We start from the raw sequence: 20,033 nt of genomic DNA on the forward strand, positions 1-20,033 counted from the left end.
CACCAAGAAATGAACATTCTAAATCATTTACTCGCCCTCATGTCATTCCAAACCTGAATAGCTTTCGTCTGTGGAAAAGAAGATATTTTGAGAAATGTCTCGGTGGTTTTGTGACCGTACAATGGATGTCAATGGGGTCCAATGTTGTTTGGTTACCGTCATTGTTCCAATTATCTTATTTACTTTCGAATTTTCATTTTAGGGTGAACTATCGCATTCTGGTTCATATGTGGTTTTATCTCTGCAAAAAGACATACTTTGTTCGAGATAAAAGACAAAAAGCTTCGCCTGATTTCTAAAACATTTGTGAAATAAATTAACAGTTTGTTAATCAGCTATACTGAATACACTATATTTTTATGATTTTTAATTAAGTTATTATAATCTCAGATTTTTTGTAGATTGAAAATTTTAGACTTAGACTAAACTGGAATTTTTACATTTTGTCCAAGTCATTGTAAAGCGCTCCTAGTAGATAGCATACACTATATCTTGAACTCGGACTGTGCAATTAATCACAATAAATCTTCAATTTTGGGTTCCAACAATTACAAAAAATAACCAAGGTGATATGTTTATTTTGCAGCATTCCATTTTGCAAGAATCTACAGTGGTGCAACTGTTTTTTTTGTTTCAAGTCAGTTTGTAATCGTGATCTCAATATTGGCCAAAATAATTGCGATTATGATTTCTGTCAAGCTGCCCCATCTCAAACATCATAAAAAACATTTTCATGTTAAATCCTGATTCCAGACCGTAACCTTGCCATCAGAAGATACTTGCACACCGCTAAGACAGTATTTAATTTTTATTTTATTTAAAATCATTTTGAATAGCTTTATTGACATTTAGCTTGTTGATTGATTTGAAGTCATGTGTTGAGCTTGTGATATTTGTTTAATTGTCTATCAGAGCTCTGCTAATGTTGACCTGAGGCTAAATATTTATGAAGTACAGCTTGTGATGTTGTGCACATGACGGTGGCCTTCAACGCTGCTCCAAACGGCCGTGAATTCATTTCGTGTTCTCGGTGCTTTAAGAGTTCTATTTTTATGTAAAGACCTATTTTTGGGGGACAGTTGTTCTGTATATATGTTATGGGTCCTCCCAGGGGAGTTGTTGCATTTTGTAAAAAGAGCACTGTAACTTGTCTTTCAAATAAAAATGTTTAATTCCCATCATGCACTGTTTTCCAAGTCCACTTATATTTTAGGCTATCAATATTTTATGTTAATTAGCACTGTCGTGTATCTTTACTTAGGTTGTAATGGAATGATCGTCATTTTAAGATCAATTTTCTGGGCATTCATTCATCCGTCAGGAGTGCAGTTGAATATTCCGAGAGCGTTCTGAGAACACCGTGTAACTGCGACTTCAAAACTAAGCACAATGAGAGGTCATTTAAGTTTTTCTTCTCACAGCTGTAATGCTCATGTCTGTCCTCTAGTTGGCAGTACGGAGTCTCCCTCTCCCTGCCAGCTCAGACTGCAGTCTGTTCTCCCCAGGGACGTCATACATGTGACCACACTAACGCTGTCGATTACTAGAGCTCCAGCTGTCAACTTACCTGATGTCTGCACAGGCACCCTTGTCTCCAAATATTAGAATAACTCTTTGGACAGGGTGAGCATATTGTCCTCAATGAAGGTGTGCAGTGGAGTGATTTTTTACAATAAAAACGTAAAGCAATACTGTAGAAACTCGTGTCACGTTTTGATCTTTCTCAAGTCTGGCGGCTTGTCGAGACCAAGTTTCGAAGTATTCGCAGGGCGTGTGTCGGCCAAACTTTATTGATTTATCATCCGCCGTTTGATAACGGAACCGACGCTGGAATACGGAAGACCTCATTACGTTTCTCTCTGATAGCGCTGACTCACGACGGCGTCTTGCCGTTAAGCGAGTCGAGCCCTGGCTTTTGTTCCCCACTTTGCAGAGAGACTCGGCTTCGCCGCCCCACTTCTGTTTCTCGCACGCCGCACTCTCTCATCCGCAGGTCTCCTCTAGCACGAAGTCGTGCGTGCACCCTTAAAACGTTTCTCGGTGTACAGCTTGGAGACTGGGAGTCTGTTTTTTCCTGCTCTTATCGGCCGAGTATCTGTCTGATGCTGTGTTGGCACATCTGATTGGGTATGCAGACTCTGTACTGAGCATGCCAGTCTGTCACAGGGACTGCAATGCAGGGCTGCTCTCCTGGCACACACCATTTGTCTGCCCTTAATGTAAATAATCCTGAGCACGGAGCCGATGGCGGCAGAGACAGCTCCTGATGGATTACGTGTCTGCGCGCGTTTCGCTTGACGCATGGAGGTTGAAACGGGGTGAATGCGCTCGTTCCTCTCCTTTCTTCGTCTTCTGACGCTCTAATAAAAGTGAGCCATTAGTCTCCCTCTCTTTATGCCTGTCTGTCTTTTGTCTCCATCGCACATGAACACGTTTACTCTCTGCAGGGCAGTTATCCGCATCAGGCTCTCTCTCTCTTTCTCTATGTCTCTCGCTCTCTCTCACTCTGTGTGTCCTTAAATGACTTTCCTTCAGTCTCACTCCCTCCTCCTCTCTCTCCCCAGTCTCTGTGTCTGTGCCTATAGCCGCTCTCCCCCTTCTGTGACATACAGTAGATGGTGCATCGATTGCACACAGACGCTCGCGTTCCCTCTCGCTGGCTGGGTCCTGTGCGGGAAGGAAGAGGACGGATTGAGACGTCTCTCTCCCTGCGTCTCGTTCTGCCTACTCTTATTTTGGGCTGATGTGAAGAGCTTGGCCGGGCTTGCTCTCTCTCTCTGTCTCTCTCTCTCATCTCGGAGGATTCTGCTATAGAGGTCAGGTTGTGGCAGGGTGAGGAGGAGGGAGTGGGTTGGTTGGTGGGCTGGGCTGGTGGGTCACTTTTCAGCTTCTTTTGAATACTCTTGAGCACGCTTATACCGAGTTGCCAAACACCCAGACTATAGGAACGTGGGGGTAAAGAGAGGTGTTTACAGAGGGAGTTGCTGTGCAGTATTTCTGGCGCATTTTTTTTTTTTTGCTGTGTCTGCTGTGTTTCTAATATTTACCACCACATCGACATTGTGTTGCTTTTGCGTTAGCCATCTCTGGTTTGTTTACTCATCGAGCATCACTTTCTCCAAGTCTGCCTTCATCTTGACTTTCTGCTGTCTTAGATGTCTGGTGAGAACATCCTGTCTTCTTCAGAGATCTGAACCTGGCATGATGTCACAGCTCCTGCACATGGAGATTCCGAACTTCGGCAGCACTGTTCTGGACAGCCTGAACGAACAGAGGCTGCTGGGCCAGCACTGCGATGTGGCCATCATGGTCAACGGACAGGCCTTCAAAGCCCACCGCGCTGTCTTGGCGGCCAGCAGCCTCTACTTCCGGGACCTTTTCAGCGGTAGCACCCAGACTCTTTTCGAGTTGCCTTCGTCCGTGGCCCCGTCCTGTTTTCAACAGATCCTCTCCTTCTGCTACACGGGAAGGATGACGGTGAGCGCCAGCGATCAGCTCATGGTCATGTACACGGCGGGATACCTTCAGATCCAAAACATCGTGGAACGAGGAATGGACCTCATGTTCAAGGCCAGCGCTCCGTATTGCGACTCACAGACGTCTGCCACAGACGATCCCCCAAGCCCAAACAACAACAACTCCCTGTTGCTAGGCGACCAGCCCACAACTGTCTGCAAGATCAAGGTAGAGAAGCTGGAGACCCCGGTGTGCGGACAGAGCGGCAAGCTGAAGCAGGTTGAGGAGGACAGGGGGCTGAGGGGCAGATCTTTGAGGAATGGTGCTCTTTTCTACACCGCCGGGGGCGGAAACGGGGTCATATCTGTGTTGCATGCCTACGAGCACTCCGGCAGAGATCACGCCAGCCCCGGTGCCTCCAGCCTCCCGACCACAGACAGCCCAACGTCACACCAAAACGAAGAGGAGGACTTTGAAGATGACTCATACGAGAGTCTTACAAACGGAAAGATCTATGGGGGCTCGTCCGGTCTCTACGGAAGTAAATGTCTTTTACCTGGACTATGTTACGACTCCAAAAACTTTGGCTTTAACCCCTGTGAGTATGATTTGTTGTCGTTGTGTCTCATTCCAGTACAAGAGAAGATGGAGGTGTCCTCCCTGCCTCTCTCCTTAGAGAACCGTTTCTGCGTTCTGCTGGGAGGAGACAGAGAGGCTCTGCCCGCCGGACTCATCAGCCAGATCGGCTACCGCTGCCACCCTGCTCTCTACACGGAAGGCGACCCGGGAGAGAGGCTAGAGCTGATTGGAGGTGAGGCCTAAATTACACCACCCTGTCTGAAACTCCATGTACGCTTGAATTATTTATCAGTTTAGACTGAGTCATTTGAGTCACTGATTCAGGGCTACGGTCTCCTTGTTTCTCTGTTGCTGTGGAAGGATCTGGTGTCTTTATGACACGTGGGCAGCTGATGAACTGTCACCTCTGTGCTGGGGTCAAGCACAAAGTATTGCTGAGACGCCTCCTTGCTGCTTTTTTTGACAGGTGTGAAACGTTACAAATGTGAAACAAGTATGCTTGTCTATCTGCAGAATGTATGAATGCATGAAGCACATATTGAATCAGTGCACGAACATTCAGATATTTCAGTGGTGTGTGCGCCGTCCAGTGGTTGACTGTGATATTACGTCTGCAGGAACACACTGGCTGACAGCTGTGGAACTGGAATACGTTCCTCCAACTGTGACCCGAATCGCAAACCGCTGGACAGCCGCATACTCAACACGGTGAAACGTGAGTGCCTCTTTGTCGTGCTGTTAGGATGCTTTGTAAGCTGTTTGTAGTCTACATAGACACTTTCTTTGTACACATTCTTGTTCTTATTTTGGTTTTATTCAGCAGTGCACTTGATTCCAAAGAAGAAATGTTGGTTTATTTCTTTAAATTAGAAATGACTTTGTGTTTTGGATGATGTCACCAGGTCCTCTTATTTTTTTACCCCTCCCTATTTAATATGCAAAAAAAGCTATAGGTGGTTTGTTTTCTCAGACAAATTAATAAACAGTCACTTTGCGGCAGTATCAAAACATGTCTCTGTTTATTTGAGCTTTGGTTTCTACCAATAGCGTGAGTCTGGGGCGGGGCTATCTGTTAAAGCTGTAGTTTCCTGCATATCTTTTTATCAGCACCAATGTTTTTCTGTCCTTTCTCTCTGTCCCCTCATTAGTCTACTGTCAGAACTTCGCCCCTAACTTCAAAGAGAGTGAGATGAATGTGATCGCTGCAGATATGTGCACCAATGCCCGCCGAGTTCGCAAGCGCTGGCTCCCCAAGATTAAGTCCATGCTCCCGGAGGCGATCGAGGTGTACAGGGGGACTGCGGTTTTGAGCCAGGTGGAGGGAGCTACCCAGCCAGGTGGGGGCTTTCCTTTCGAGTCCGAATTCAAACACCTGGCGGCATCAAATCTGACTCTGGAGCAGCACCTCTACGGAGACTGCAGAGAGACACTGAGGAACGGCTCTCACTCCACAGGAGCTGGTGCAGAGGAGCGGCCGAACCAAAAGCGAAAAGATGAAGCGGCCGAACCAGGTAGAGCCAGAGAGCCAGACAACTCGAAGGAAGCGGAAAGGTTTCCCGAAAGCCCTGAGAGGGCGGCCAGCGTTCTCGCCCTCAACCCAGCCAGCAAGAAGGGGGAAAGAGAGCGGGCCGCCAGCAGCCCGAGGCCACAAAAAGAGGACCAGAACCGACAGAGACCCCCTAAAGATGACCAGTGACTTCCTCGACCTCGTGTTAATGTAAACCGGTCTGCAGCTTCTCACACCAAAAACGGATGAACATAACATAAACGCTGCATGATCAAGAGAACTGGACGTATAACATTTTTCCAGGATGGATCCTCTGCATCAAATATAAGAATCTGTAAGGATCTCTCATGCAGTCATTTAGCATACGTAAATACAGCCATATATACGAGCTCAGTACATAAAGGCGGCCTGCTGAGCGGTTTGTTCCTTTCTCTTTTTTTTTATGAATGCATGTAATGCATAAGCTCTGGCATTTCTGACTAAATACTCTCGCCAATTTCAGAATGGATCATGGACTTCTGCATGGCAAAAACAAGAGAAGGACAAAGGCTCTCCTTAATATAATACAACTCACATGCTTCAGAAATCAGAGTCGTACTGTTTGGGACTCCATCGGGAGAGAGTTACTGTATGTTCGAACTGACTGTGGGACTGCTGAGTTCAGTACAGTACGGAGGCTGAAGCAGTTCTCTAGAGAGTTCGCAGGACTCTCAATTTTCCCTCTAAAGCTTTTTAATCTCACTCTGGCTCTCAAGCTGCTGTATAGTAACCGCTTGCCTGTTTTTTTGCATTTCAGCTGGTCTGGACATTTGAAACGCGATTGTGTGATTGTTTTTTGGAAGTGAAATAAAGGAAAGGATTATTTTGAGGGATAACTAGGTTGCTGATCATTATTACTCATTTAAGGTTCTTTTTTAGTACTCTAGTAAGGTTATCAGCATACAAAACATAAACATCTGCCATTATACTATAATATCAAAAGCTTAGAATATAGAAATTCCTAAAAGGAAGGTTGGGTTTGATAAAACTGGACTTTTTAGGAAAAATATTTATTATAATGAAAATCTATATGTAATAGACATTGAAATGAAAATAATAAAACGAAAATTCAATTTATACTACAATGCTTACAGTTATCATAAAAGCCAATAATCAGTAGGTGCTAAACAGATGTTTATATACAGAGTTTGGTCTACTTGTTCCCAGCATATTTGTCTTAATTTATGCAATATAAATATTGAAATGGTAACCGTCAGTCCATCACTGTGCTAATTTAAGTCTCAACTTCCGTCCTGTTAGATATCCATACGTAATTTCAAAATTACAAAAATTACTTTTGTCAAACCTGTCTTCCATTGGTCAGTCAAACAGGTAGTCTCGCACCAAAGAAAGCTTATTGATTGATCCAACCTCATTATGCTGGACTGGTCAACAAATATAGCAATGATTTGATGGCGAATTCAGCATTTAATGTTTTTTCTGCATGCTGTATTGACCTAAAATTGGTTGTTTCCAAAAATATTAAAGGTCCACTGTGTAATTTTTTGGAGGATCTATTGACAGAAATGCAATATAATATACATAACTATGTCTTCAGAGGTGTATAAAGACCTTACATAATGAAGCGTTGTTTTTATTACCTTAGAATGAGCTGTTTCTATCTACATACACCGCGGGTCCCCCTTGCATGGAATTCACCATGTTGTCTATAGTAGCCCTAAACGGACAAACTGCAGAGCGCGTTTTGTAAATATGTTATCTCCTTTGGCAAAGAAGCTAAAACATGACGACATATTTGTCCTATGAGAGCCACCATAGTGCTTCAAAAGGGAGGGGGGTGGAGTGAGCCATTGGTTGCAACTTCATACATTTCATACACTGGACCTTTAAAAAACACAATTTATTAAATCGAGTTACAGAGATAAAAGGTAGTACTGCATAGCAGGAATGACACAGATAGTTACAGACAAACAGAGACTGGCTGATAATTGTTTTCTTATCTAACTCATTTGCTTATCTGTGTTCCACGAAACAACATCTCAGACACACCACAGACTTGCTTTGAGGCCACACAAATGTTCTTCCTCATATACACGGATGCTGCTCTGCGTTTATTCCACCAAAAGTTTTTCCTTCCATTTTCCTGGTTCTGCAAAATGAAATATAATTGTAAGATAACAATCTTTAAAATATTTGCCTATATTCTGTTTGTGCTGACAATAACCTCTGCTTTCTTGAATGTAAACAGCATGTTTTGGCACGAGAGGTGATTTTGTGATTTTCTTCGTCCTGATCTTTCTCCAGATGTTTTAAGTTGCTCCAAAAGTCCCGCACAGCGCAACAGTTCTCGCAGTTTTTCAACTGCTCGTTTTCCAGCCGAAAGAGATTCCAAATGCAACGTCTGGTTGGACGAGAAAGAAACAACGAATGAATCAATCATCCATAATCAGTTATATATATAGTATAACAGCATCTTGAGTCGCAGCATCCTAACACTGCTGTCTGTGACGCGAATCGAACCTGAGGACCTCCAGTGGTGCCAGTATGGTGCACGCTGTGGCAGCTGCAGTTGAATCCTTCATCTGAGCGAGGAGGATGTTTATAGCCCAGGAGACCCGCAACAGCACGTCTGCCAGCATGGCTGCATAGTAGTACAACTGAAAGAGCAGATCTTACATTATAAAAGACTCTTTAAGGGCCTCAGTGGGTCATTTTCACCCTTTTACAACTAACAGATTTACAACAACTTTCAGCCTGAAACTTCACGACATCGTCCATGTGATTTGATCAAGGCTGTATTGTCACCATGTGAAATATATTTCCATATACACCAACTACTTTTCTATTCCTTTTATGTTAACACAAATTGAAAGCAACACCCATTGGAGCAGTTTACTTCACCTGATGGGAGTAAAGAAGCTCTTCTTTCAGCAGACCGTTTCCATGGAGTAACCCCCAATCCATCTTTAAATCCCAGCTCACAGTGACTACAACACCCATACAGGTAACCACAGCCCACATGTACAGGTAGACCTTCACCTCCATGACCCGGGAAGATCGCTCTATGACACAAACATACACAAGACTAAGCAACATCCGCAATCCGTACGAAATGCATTTGTACAGAGCATCTGCAGGTTTTGCCTTTTTATAAGACCAAATTTGCGATTAAAAATAGTTTAGGCACATTTATTAATTAACCAGCTGTTAATAAACTGAAAATGCCAAATAGCATTGCAAAAAGCATAGTAGCTCTGTTAGCATCCAATAATATTGTAAACAATATATGTGTGCATGTACTGTATGTATTGAGGTCTGAAAACATTGCCCCTTTTTACATTTTCTGTAAATAAATTTGACATTTTATTCAGACTTTTTAAAATACTATAGTTGGAAGAAATGTTGTCAGTTCACAAAATGTCCACAAAAGAAAAGTAAAAATGTGACAACATTTCTCCCAAATTCCAAATGCGCAAAATGTTTGCAGATCTTGAATACTGCAAAGAATATGGATGAAGTTCATATTCATGTTTAAAGAACACAATACTGATGTATTTTGGGATCCGTTCAAAAGTGAATATATGATGGAATAACCTTGATTTATATACAGTATAAAGCAGCAGAAAAAAATGAGAGACCATTTTAAAACGATGTTCAGTCTTTATGAATTCACTATGTATAGGTGTGTGTTTAGGTAAAATGATCATCTTTGCTTTATTCTGTGAACTACTAACAATATTTCTCCCAAATTTCAAATAAAAATATTGTAAATGTTTCTATTTGCATTTATTTGCAGAAAATGAAAACTGGAGAAACAGGTCAAAATAGCAGAAAAGATGCTCAGTGTTTTTTCAGACCTCAAATATACTGCAAAAAAACAAGTTCATATTCGCTTTTAAGCAATACGATGTATTTAGTAAAAGTTTTAAAATGATTTTTTTATGTGATAACCTGAAGTTTTCATGTGTCTTGTCATGCTGTCAGTCTTTCACGTTGCTGTTGGATGACTTTACGTCACTCCTGAGGTTTGATTTCAACAACACTGGACTGGAATGACCACAATTCATCTAGATATGCTGACTAAATAAACCTTTGGAATGGTCCCTTAATTTTTCCCGCGGCTGTTTATATATGAACCTTTGACAACAGTTTTCTACACATAACGTTGCAGGAAAAAATAAAGATGAATCCTAAAATAAACCCTTTCATTTTATTGTGTACCTCTTGCCATGTTGTATAGGCCTGCAAAAGTGACCATAAGGAAAACTGTGAAGTATTTTCCTGCATTTAGGAGATGTAGCATGTGCCCAGTGTCCCAAAAGCACCTGAGGCATTGAGCAAACCTGAGCCATGGTGGAAAACACTGGATCAGACAGTGGACAGCAATACTGTACCATCCACAATCCAAACTCACTGAAACAAACAGACGAATAGACAACTAAATCTTCAGGATGAATGAACAGGATTCTTAAATACTAAAACTGTTTTTAGTCTTTTTTTTGACTAAACTGTTCTTCATATATTTACAAAAACACTACCAGTGTAAAGATAGGATAATGTCTTATACCTGCATATGGAGAGTTGGCAGACCACATATCTGTCCAGTTGATCTGACGGGCGTAGAAGCACAGCAGATCCCTCAGGCCAATAAACAGAGGGCTAAGGCTGTTGAATTGGTCAGCTAGCCAGCATTCTGCAAAGCCCACAGGCTGGAAAGGCGCTGCCAAAACCTTACACTGCAATAAGGTTTCATTTAATGCATGTGGATAGTGCATAGTGTACTGTATATTTGATGTATTGCAATGATAAAATTTGTGCTGTTAGTCCATTCTGACTGAAAAGACAGCGAGGCACCAAAAGATAACATTAAAAGGAGCATTAAAGAATAATTATAGAACATTATGCATTTGATTTGCCTCACAAGCAAGAATTTAATGAAATGATAAATCAAGCAGCATGTGTTGTAATGATACGAAACATGTTACATTAGCAAGTTATGAAAAGGTATATGATATGTTATGTAACAAATGTTTTGGACTAAAGTCATGCTAAATGAACGAATGTAAACATATTTTGAACCAAAAAACAAAGCCAAATTGGTTTATACCATATTCTATGTATTATTTTATATTACGAATTCTCCTTTAAGACCCCCTTCTAAAGTGAATTAAGCATATGGCATGTGCACTTAAAAACGTTAAAATTCTGTGAATGTTTATTCACCCTCATGTCATTCCAAACCTGTATGACTTTCTTCTGCAAAACACAAAAGAAAATATTTTAAACAATGTTGGTAACCAAACAACACTGGCGCTTGACGTCCATCGTATGGACAAAAAACACATTTTTCAAAATGTCTTCTTTTGTGTTCCACAACAGAGTTGTTTTGTTTTTAGTTTTGTAAATATTATAAATCAGCTTTAATTTTTAGATTTTTATGTTAATTTTAGTTACATTTTTAACAATTCTTCTAAATGCTTTTGTCATTTTAGTATACTTATTTATAAATATGTATTTATTTTATGTTGCTAGTTAAGATTCTTTTAAATTTTAAAAACTTAAAACTTATTTTAGTTTATTTTTGAAGCAACCTTTTAAATTTTTGTTTATTTTAAGTTTTTCCAATCATTTTTAGGACAATGTTTTATTTGATTTCAATAGAAAGAAAGATTTTCAAAGTTTTAATTTTAGTAAACTAAAATCACATCAGTCATATACCACATGAGGGTGAATAAATGATAACAGAATTTTTGTTTGGGGTGGGGGGAGAACTTTCCCTTTAACATAGTAGTAAATACCATTATGGTATATTATTCATTTTATAGCGATGAATTAAAAGGAAAATAAAGAACATGCACAAAAAAACGTTTTAGTGTATTTTAGCTAATACAGTATTTACATTCATACATTTACGTAGTAGACACTCCAATTCAAAGCTACCTAAAGTGAATGCAAGCTATATGTTTCATGAGTGTGTCCATGGGAATCAAACCCCTGACCCCAGTGTTGCTAGCTACCATCATCACCGTGAGCCAGCGGCGAGCTTCGGCATAAAATATGGAGAGTGGGTTTAAAAGCAGAACCAGGAGGAAACTGTAAAAGAGTAGTGGGTGGAGCTGCTGTGGGATTGACAGTACTGGAGGATGGAGACTGGCCAGTACACTAGCACACCAGCACACGGTCAGACCTCCGGCCATCTACAGCAGCACATGTGAGATATACAGTATGAGACCTTAGGACAATACTTACATTAAAAAGGCTTAAAAAAGCAATGCTTACTTCAAAAATGTGGTAGTGTGAGAGATGGTCTCTGGGATCCAGTCCAAAAATGAGTGTGTGGTTTATTGCTGATGTGCTGTAGCAGTACAGGTTTAGACCCATCAGGAATAAAAACTCAATAAGGAGGAAACTTCCCTTATAGAGCTGCAGCTGAGGCCTCAGGAGATCCAGATCTGTTTCAATCCAAACTTTCAAGGCAAGTTAACAATTCTTACAAAACTTGCACATAATTATAAAACAATCTGGAAGTTATAAATTAGCTAATAATAGAACATATGTACTGTATATATATATATATATATATATATTACTGTTTAAAAGTTTAGGGTCACTTGAGTGAAATGTTTCTGTTGACCTTAAAATATCCTAAATTGGCTTTGTAGATCAAAATATGATTGTAGTTTCTTTACAAAACAACAGTTTTTTTTAGAGGAGCAATGTGGGGTTTTGCGGCATCTAGTGGTGAGGTTGCGAATTGCAACCAACGGCTCACTCCACCCCTCCCTTTCGAAGCACTATGGTGGCTGACACAGCACTTAAGATCGCATCATGTTTGCGCTTCTTTGCCGAAGGAGATAACTACAACTGATAGCTACTGTAGAAACATGACATAACATGAAGAATTCCATGGAAGGGGAGCCGCGGTGTATGTAGATAGAAACAGCTCATTCTAAGGTAATAAAAACATAACGCTACATTATGTAAGGTCTTTATACACCTCTGAAGACAGAAGTATGTATATTATTACACATTGGACTTATACATTGTTAGTCTCATAATTACATCTATAAAATTATTACTTAAGAATGAGTCACCCTAAACTTTTGAACTGTAGTGTGCAGTATATATTATATGTTCGCTTACAGTTTACAGAAACATTGGAGAAATAGTTAGTTAAAAACAGTTAAAAAAATAAACTTTACTGACCTCTGAAAGCAATAATTGTAAGTAGCATCAGGATTAGGCCGCATGCAAGCCAATCCGAAACATAACCCACTGTCCAACTGTCTTTATGTAGAAAATAAGAGAAACTGTTCAAGGATTCACAAATAAGCATTTTTCTTTCATTTTGTTTCTTTTTCCAATGACTAATATTAAGCCAAAGTTTTGAATGTATGAAGAATAAGTCTACATGTGTGTAATGACTGTAAATGTATTTGAGGCTGTTTTCCCTTACCGGCGTCGAGCCTATTGGTGGCACGTCAAGTCTTTTCATTGCTCTGATTTTGTCACCCCCCTCCAGCTGAAGCATGAAGATCTATGCGAAAAACATCCCGTAACTGATCCAGGGTCTGTCTGTACTGTAATGAAACACTTGGAACAGCCACCGCAGGTGCTATTTTCTCACCTCCAGTTTAGACATGAGATGTTCACATTTGTTCTGCTCGGTGTTCAGCAGAGACGCATCAAGTCTCTCGTTTCTCCATTTCAAGCCGTGTTCAGAAGCAAACTTTGAGTCGTACATCACAGTGATCTTGCAGAAAAACCTGTAATTAAACTCCTAAGAAAACAGTTTCAGTACGTTGTACAGTTTTAATAACCTGTATGACTTTCTTTCTTTCACAGAACACAAAAGAAGATATTTTGAAGAATGTTACCGAACAGCGCCGGCACCCATTCACTTCTATTGTGGTGGGTGTCAGTTAACAACATTCTTCAAAACATTTTCTTTTGTGTTTTGTGGAAGAAAGTCAGGGTGAGTAAATGATAAAAGAATTAAAATTTTGGGGTGAATCTTTTTTTCACGTTTTATCAAAACTGTGGAATAACACACATGTAACTATGGGAATTGTGATAACTATATTCTTTTATAAACTATATTACTTTATCATCTTTATTATAGTCACTCTTTGTCTAGAAATAGCAGAAATGTTCTCTTGTCATTTTCTGAAGCAGCTTCTTGAAGCCTCTGAGGTGCTTTTCAACAGTATGGAATTCACATCTGTTCTGGATCATTGCAAATACAACAATTATTAATTTCATGTTTTGTTTTGTATCAAAAGAAATTATTTTCCTTTAAATGTACTTTCCAACGGTATTTATTTTTGTATTCAAAAACTAATTTTAGACCTATAAGGCTATGTTTTAGGGTCAAAAGGTTGTAAAGACAAGAGACACTTTTAGGACCCTGAACTTTTAAACAGAACAGTGTACATTTGGGATTATTCTTATTATTTTAATGCCATTTAGTAGTTATTCAATAAAAGGATCTGTAATTTACTAAATATATAACACATGTACCCGAGATGCCCACCTGGTATTTTTGCAGAAAGGCCAGACTCAGATGAAGCTCCCCAACGGCCATTTTAATGTGTTTTATATTGTCGGTTCTCCTTTTGACACATGAGTGTCTGATATCACCTCGAACCTCAGATCCAGAAACCTCTCGAGCTTCGATCCCAAAAGTCGCCAGTCTGCTGTGAGCTTCTGATAGTTTTTCTTATGAATATACAGAGATCTTGATATGTAAATACACGTTTTCACATTTGTTGCACGTTATGTTTTGCTCACATCAGAGGTGTACCTGAAAAGAAGTGGTTCACCTTGTTCAGCTCCTGCTCACAGCTCCTAAAGAACTCTTCCCTGGGTTGCTTTGGATTGTTATCATCTGCAAATGTATAAAATGTGATTCCAACCCCTCACATGAATGCTTTTTCCCTTTGTAATTGATTCCTTTAATGCACAGTACAGGTCTCATATTATTCGCTTCAATATTGTCATTCACAACAACAACTTAAGCCTTGCCCTTATTAAACATTCAACTTTGCGAGGCTATGAATGATTCATTTGACCTGCATCACCTTTGATATGAGGATATCCTGTCGTGGAAAGTCAAAATATATTATTTCATTTTAATGGGAATAATTCATGAGATTCTAGCACTATTATGTATGACGGTCATAAATATGCCTCGGCTGTGCTACCGAATGATATTGAGAGATTCAGCTCAATTTTCTTCATCTTGAATTCAAAGTGGTTGAAAAAATGCAACATTAGTGCCAGTTTGATTTGAACATTTTTAAACAGTTTACTAAAACTATTACTTTACTAATCGCACTGTAATTGAATACCATGTCAACAAGCAAAATACGCATTCCAATAATGAGACCCAAAAAACATACCCAACATTTCAATGCTCTTACCATGATGAAGGATGCCAAACCTGCCCGCTTTATTCAGAATAGTCTCCAGTTTCTGTAATATAATGATTTCTTTGATTGTTTGCAGTGTAATACGTCAGCTATCAAAGCTTTAGATGTGGTTATAAATGAGAAGAATGTTTCCAAGCACCTAAACTCACCTCGTAACAAATGTACTGCTTCTTCCATTCTGGAATCATTTGTAAAGCCGGTTGGTCTGAAAGTCTCATTTGAGCTTCCTGTTTACATGCACTAAACAAGTTTCGGTGTTTTTCCATGTATGTGCATGCAGTATGAGCATCTCACGCATACAGCGATGAAGAAAGAGAGGGAGGGGCTGTCACAGTGCAGGAGCAGAAAGAATAACTAAACTCCTTAATAATTCAACAGCACATCTCAGCATTTAAACACACTTGTCATGTACGTATAACGTGATGTGTATTAAGTCTCCTCTCTATTCAGCAAGACGACAGGCTCAAACTGACAACCTGGGAGTGTTATATCATAATAAACGATGTCTTTGTAAAGAACTGCGCATATTGTTGGGTATCAGCTATGACAATAACTAAACTTAGCATGCATCTGCGATGTGGAAGACTTTATCCTATTTATCATAATAAACAACCCACAAAACTTTGTCTTTAAATGTATCTGAAAGTCCCACTGCAATGTAAAATAATGCAAATACTGTAAGGTGAATTAATAAATAATAAAGGAGCCGTTTCCCTTAGATGCCCCCGGAGAAAGAATTAACAATACACATAAAACACATCTTTTGTTCCTCAAACTAATTTTGCGTATTGGCTCACTGACACTTCTTGTTTATTTACAATAATATTGCGAATGGCCTGAGACTAACTTTAAAGATTTAAATGAATTCATATACGGTAAAAGGAGGACAACCTGGAGTATTTTAGAATCAGGTCACTTGGTCCCACTTGAGAGGTTGCTTTCAAACACAAAAGTTTGTGTCATTTGGATTACAATTAGCCAATCAGATTCACACCTGGGGATTTTGTAGATATAATGAAATGTCTAACAAGTTTAAATATGTTTTAAGTGACCCACACTATATGGACAAACGTGTTGGGACGCCTCCTAAACATATTGATCTATTTCAGCAATTCCAATTAAAACAAACATTAATGCTATACTATACAATACCATATTAAAGAAGTTTGTTTCCACCTTTGTTACAAGAGTTTTGAAAGAGCTTTTGTTCTGAAATGACTCTACCGTGTACAAGTCATTGATGGGTTTGGGTGTTGAGTGTTTGGCTCAAAGGTTCAGGTCTGGATTTTATTCACTTTTATTCCACACTTGACTGATTCAATCATTTCTTTTTGAATCTCGCTTTGTCTACAGAGACATTGTCATGTTGGAATAGAAAGGGCTCCTGACCAAAGTGTCGCTATAAAATTGGAAGCACAATTCTCTAGAATGTCATTGTGAGCTGAAGCATTAGAGGGACAGTTCACCCAAAAATAAAAATTCCGTCATCATTTACTCACCCTTGCAAATCTGTATAAATGTCTTTGTTCTTTTGAACACAAAATAAGATATTTGGAAGAATGTAGGAAAGCAAACAGTTTGGTTATAGCATTCTTCCAAATATCTTTGTGTTCATCAGAACAAAGAAATTTATACAGATCTCGAGGGAGATTAAATGAAGACAGAATTTGTATTTGTAGGTGAACTGTTCCTTTAAGATCTGTGCTCACAGAAATGACTAAAGTAGTCAAACCTGTTCATTAGAAGGGGGCGTCCCAATACTTTTCTCCAAATAGTGTATCTTAACCAACTGCCCAAAGCTAAATTCCCGTTGTGACTTTTGTAAAGTTTTGTGAATTTATTGTCACACATGAAAATACATTAGACGGGTACTGTCTGTCTGTGCTCCAAAACTCCCAAAATCTACAAAAGTACCTGAAACATCTTGTGCTCCAGCAAACCTTACCGTCTCTTAAAAGATTGGAAAAAAACCAGAAATAATTCACAGTACTAGTTTAGTCTTAACCTCCTAAAACATATGTTTGCAAATGTGTCTTCTGTAACTACATAAAAACAAAAGGAAATATTATCAGTAGTTTGTAAAACTTTGGGCATGTCTGAAAAATAATATGCCTCAAATATTAAAATGCATATGAGCTCATACTGTCTGATTTCAATTTGACATGCACTAGAAATACAGTATATAAGCCAAAGGCAACATTTCACTCCAGAGTGACGTATGTAAAGGCCACAAAATGTTTTGTTTTACAAATTACAAATATTAAAATAACCAGACACTAAAATATTCTCAGGCTTCTCTACGATACAAAAAATACACAGCGCGACGTGTGTTTTTAAAGCCTATACCAACCATCAAAAAATACACAAATTTTGACTAAAACTTTAAATCAATGGCCCTGTTAATCATATTCTCACTCATTCACTTCATGCCATAATTTAAATAAGCTTCAAACATTAAAGTTCAATATTTTGGAGGGATGACTACAATAGGCCTCCCATTTCTCGGCTGCCATATCAAAACCTGGGCATCATTTGCGTTAGGCTTATCTAAGGCATTTAATGGGATGGGTTCGTTCTTCATCAAGACTTGAGGCTGTTCCTGGATCAGGGGCTCCACAAGCACGGCTCTTTGGCCCAGAGGCTTCTTTGCATCCACTTTAATGGACAGCTGCATTCTCCAGCGGATTGTTCTGAGTAACACCATCTCGCCGGTGGCTTCCTTCATGGCTACCAGCCAAGTGGTGAAGAGCTGGTCCCTTTGGATGGAGCTGAGGAGAGGAGGACTGCTGGTGGTGCCCACAGGGACGCTCCAGGTTACACTTGGGCAGAAGTTATCGTTCATACTGATGGTGAGTTTGGTTCTTTTCTTAGTAGGACCCACGATTGTGTACAGTTCGGTGGTGTAGCCATACCAAGGATAATGTATGCCGTCAGAATCACTGATTGCTTGGATGTGCCCGCATTTTAGCTCCGGTAGTTCCCAGCTGGATCTGAAGGAGGATGATGATACTTTATCAACAGGACATTCATATAGGAAAAACTAGAAAAGTTATCTAGTGTACATTGAGTTTTGATAGTATTATCTGTTTTAGTATGTTGGACTGTACCTTTAAGAAGAAAATCTCCGTTAGACTAATATTTGCCATCCGCCCCCATTTCAGCACACAAAAACAGCCTGGTATGTGTTAACGTTAAACCAACCAAGAGAACTTGGGCGTTTCAAAACAAAAGAATGCAAATGGTCCCTTTAAAGAGATAACAATTCTATCATTTATTTATTTACCCTCATGTCATTAAAAACCTGTATATGAGTCTTTCTTCAGTGGAACACAAAAGAAGATTTTTTGAGAAATGCCTCAGTGGTTTTGTGTTCATACAATGGAAGTCAATGTGGGGCAATGTTGTTTGGTTACCAACATTCTTTAAAATATCTTCTTTTGAGTTCTGCAGAAGAAAGAACGTCATACAGGTTTGGAATGACATGAGAGTAAGCAGATGATGAAATATTTTCATTTTTGGGTAAGGTCTCCTTTTAATGGTGATCAACTGTAATTTCTTGGAAAAGGAATGTTAGCATATCATGAAAATTGTGAATTATTTTGGTATAACAAAGGCTTGGTTATATCTTTTGAAACTGACGCTGGTAAATGACAAGCCTTTTGTCCCACTGGGGGCTGTTCCACTTTCCTCCCGTTTGGGAAACAATCCCAGGAAACTGGTCGATAAACATCACTAACAAAAACCATCCCGTCACAGTTCCCATGCAACATCTTGCCACATGCAGAAAAACTGAGATTTTTATGTCCAATACTTTAACTCAATTTCTACTCACACTCCTTCGTTTTCATATACATTGAAGAAGTCCATTTGATTGCAAGCCTGGATCCAGCCAACAGTCCAGATCTCTTTACACACTATAGGGGGCACCTGAACCTGAGCTGAAGCCCTGAAGTAAGGCGTGCGGTATCTCAGAACCACATTGGAGGATTCATCGATGAGAGTCGGACTGGGATCGATGGAAGCTTGCAGGTCCAGAACTGTGATGTTTTCCTGAAAGCTTGGTTTCAGTTTTACGCTGTGTACACATCCCATCGTGGAGTCCGTCAGCAGCAACACCCATCAGGATCATCCAATGATCAATACTCATCAGGGGAGAAAGTGGGCACATGACATGATTCTGGATATGCCAATAACCAAAAGGACTAGATCAACAGCTTCAAGGTTTCAGGTTTCATTTGTACTGTATAATTTTATGACTGTCATTTCCCTGCATTTATAAAGCCCAGGGGTTTCCTCTTTAAAATTAGCTGAAATTTAACAATAAAATAAATGTAGTCTTACCCTAAATATGGGTTATAAATGGCATACTTAAATAAACATGAAATATAATAAATATGCAACTATAGTCTATTTATTTATCCCCAAATGAAATTTGTCAGCTCACGCGCGTATTTGATAGGAAATAAAAAATATCCGAGTAACACCTGTTACGTTCCGTCCAATTGTTCGGCATTACGACCAATTACGCTCTAGTCAACACCCGCGTCGATTGTAGATCCATAATATGAAAACCAATGTCCATCGCAAAAATAAAAAAAATACAACATCACTTGGTAAAGTATAAATCCATAGAGGCCAGTTACATCTCGACCCCCGCGCTGCGTCTTCTGGCACAACTTGAGATCCAAATTTCTGATGCCAAACCTAGAAGCGGTTTTCTTAAGTTCCACGTCATTTTCGGGTGAGATTTAAAGTGGGTGACCAGTCGGGTTACTTTCTCTCGCCCTTGCACTATTTAAGGGTAGTCAGGTTCCTCTCGTGTAACACAATACTTCAGCTGTTGGCTTTTTTTTATCAAAGCGGCTTAGAAATAGACTTCCCTTCCTGGGGAGATTTTGCATCCTGGGTATTGTAGTTTCCTGACAGAGTCAACAATTATTTGTGTAGGAGTCGGACTATTATTGGTAAAGAGAAGTTAACTTTTTAAACCCATGAGCAAGATTTCAATCTTAACTTATTTGAACCTTTTCCCCGAAAAACTAGCAATCTAAAGCATTTAA

At 39.6% G+C, this 20,033-nt stretch overlaps 5 protein-coding genes across 11 annotated transcripts in view; 2 read left to right on the forward strand and 3 right to left on the reverse strand.

The window, feature by feature from the left end:
• qsox2 (quiescin Q6 sulfhydryl oxidase 2) overlaps positions 1-1,182 on the forward strand; it is a 13,303-nt gene extending 12,121 nt beyond the window's left edge. Inside the window, exon 12 of the mRNA XM_057358369.1 lies at positions 1-1,182. This exon is cut by the window's left edge and continues 1,166 nt beyond it. The gene's annotated coding sequence lies outside the window, so the exon portion shown is untranslated.
• A 1,193-nt stretch (positions 1,183-2,375) lies between these two features.
• On the forward strand, positions 2,376-7,122 carry LOC130569037 (nucleus accumbens-associated protein 2). Of its 6 annotated transcripts, none has more exons than XR_008964779.1 (6): positions 2,376-2,816; positions 3,156-4,267; positions 4,360-4,501; positions 4,653-4,750; positions 5,184-5,960; positions 6,045-7,122. XR_008964779.1 is itself a non-coding variant. In XM_057358412.1 (6 exons), exons 2-6 carry the CDS (start codon positions 3,202-3,204, stop codon positions 5,729-5,731), a joined length of 1,761 nt encoding a protein of 586 aa, XP_057214395.1. In that variant the 5' UTR covers positions 2,376-2,816; positions 3,156-3,201; the 3' UTR covers positions 5,732-7,121. The 6 variants fall into 6 exon arrangements, 5 of the variants coding, with proteins under 5 accessions (XP_057214395.1, XP_057214403.1, XP_057214374.1 ...); XM_057358412.1 differs by having other exon boundaries at positions 3,156-3,997; positions 4,091-4,267; positions 5,184-7,121; XM_057358420.1 differs by having other exon boundaries at positions 3,156-3,997; positions 4,091-4,267; positions 4,396-4,501; positions 5,184-7,119.
• Positions 7,123-7,438: 316 nt separating this feature from the next.
• On the reverse strand, positions 7,439-10,317 carry LOC130545261 (xenotropic and polytropic retrovirus receptor 1 homolog). The gene is made up of 6 exons (XM_057319695.1): positions 10,110-10,317; positions 9,764-9,955; positions 8,444-8,604; positions 8,063-8,199; positions 7,767-7,943; positions 7,439-7,691 (listed from the first exon to the last, which is right to left on the reverse strand). Exons 1-6 carry the CDS (start codon positions 10,315-10,317, stop codon positions 7,628-7,630), a joined length of 939 nt encoding a protein of 312 aa, XP_057175678.1. The 3' UTR covers positions 7,439-7,627.
• A 995-nt stretch (positions 10,318-11,312) lies between these two features.
• Positions 11,313-15,423, reverse strand: LOC130548599 (xenotropic and polytropic retrovirus receptor 1 homolog). 2 transcript variants are annotated; one of them, XM_057325459.1, is made up of 6 exons: positions 14,965-15,423; positions 14,365-14,429; positions 14,076-14,260; positions 13,170-13,322; positions 12,999-13,079; positions 12,705-12,829 (listed from the first exon to the last, which is right to left on the reverse strand). In XM_057325459.1, exons 3-6 carry the CDS (start codon positions 14,124-14,126, stop codon positions 12,782-12,784), a joined length of 333 nt encoding a protein of 110 aa, XP_057181442.1. In that variant the 5' UTR covers positions 14,127-14,260; positions 14,365-14,429; positions 14,965-15,423; the 3' UTR covers positions 12,705-12,781. The 2 variants fall into 2 exon arrangements, 1 of the variants encoding a protein (XP_057181442.1); XR_008962054.1 differs by lacking the exons at positions 14,076-14,260; positions 14,365-14,429; positions 14,965-15,423 and adding exons at positions 11,313-11,739; positions 11,822-12,009 and having other exon boundaries at positions 12,749-12,829; positions 13,170-13,314.
• A 1,237-nt stretch (positions 15,424-16,660) lies between these two features.
• Positions 16,661-20,025, reverse strand: fam78aa (family with sequence similarity 78 member Aa). The gene is made up of 2 exons (XM_057362797.1): positions 18,806-20,025; positions 16,661-17,963 (listed from the first exon to the last, which is right to left on the reverse strand). Exons 1-2 carry the CDS (start codon positions 19,063-19,065, stop codon positions 17,435-17,437), a joined length of 789 nt encoding a protein of 262 aa, XP_057218780.1. The 5' UTR covers positions 19,066-20,025; the 3' UTR covers positions 16,661-17,434.
• Between the last annotated feature and the right edge of the window lie 8 nt (positions 20,026-20,033).

This window comes from Triplophysa rosa, linkage group LG2 (genome assembly GCF_024868665.1).
Source record: "Triplophysa rosa linkage group LG2, Trosa_1v2, whole genome shotgun sequence".
NCBI lineage: Eukaryota > Metazoa > Chordata > Actinopteri > Cypriniformes > Nemacheilidae > Triplophysa > Triplophysa rosa.

Excerpts from the sequence above, each read along its gene's own strand:
- LOC130569037 (XM_057358391.1), top strand. The coding sequence starts at position 3,202 with ATGATGTCACAGCTCCTGCACATGGAGATTCCGAACTTCGGCAGCACT. Across the intron at positions 4,502-4,652 it reads CTTGCTGCTTTTTTTGACAG|GAACACACTGGCTGACAGCT; the intron begins GTGTGAAACGTT and ends TTACGTCTGCAG. Across the intron at positions 4,751-5,183 it reads CATACTCAACACGGTGAAAC|TCTACTGTCAGAACTTCGCC; the intron begins GTGAGTGCCTCT and ends TCCCCTCATTAG.
- LOC130545261 (XM_057319695.1), bottom strand. The coding sequence starts at position 10,317 with ATGCACTATCCACATGCATTAAATGAAACCTTATTGCAGTGTAAGGTT. Across the intron at positions 7,944-8,062 it reads GCACCACTGGAGGTCCTCAG|ACGTTGCATTTGGAATCTCT; the intron begins GTTCGATTCGCG and ends TCGTCCAACCAG. Across the intron at positions 7,692-7,766 it reads TTACATTCAAGAAAGCAGAG|AACCAGGAAAATGGAAGGAA; the intron begins GTTATTGTCAGC and ends TTCATTTTGCAG.
- LOC130548599 (XM_057325459.1), bottom strand. The coding sequence starts at position 14,126 with ATGGCCGTTGGGGAGCTTCATCTGAGTCTGGCCTTTCTGCAAAAATAC. Across the intron at positions 13,323-14,075 it reads CCTTTCTGCAAAAATACCAG|GAGTTTAATTACAGGTTTTT; the intron begins GTGGGCATCTCG and ends CTGTTTTCTTAG. Across the intron at positions 12,830-12,998 it reads CACCAATAGGCTCGACGCCG|ACAGTTGGACAGTGGGTTAT; the intron begins GTAAGGGAAAAC and ends TTCTACATAAAG.
- fam78aa (XM_057362797.1), bottom strand. The coding sequence starts at position 19,065 with ATGGGATGTGTACACAGCGTAAAACTGAAACCAAGCTTTCAGGAAAAC. Across the intron at positions 17,964-18,805 it reads GTATATGAAAACGAAGGAGT|ATCCAGCTGGGAACTACCGG; the intron begins GTGAGTAGAAAT and ends ATCCTCCTTCAG.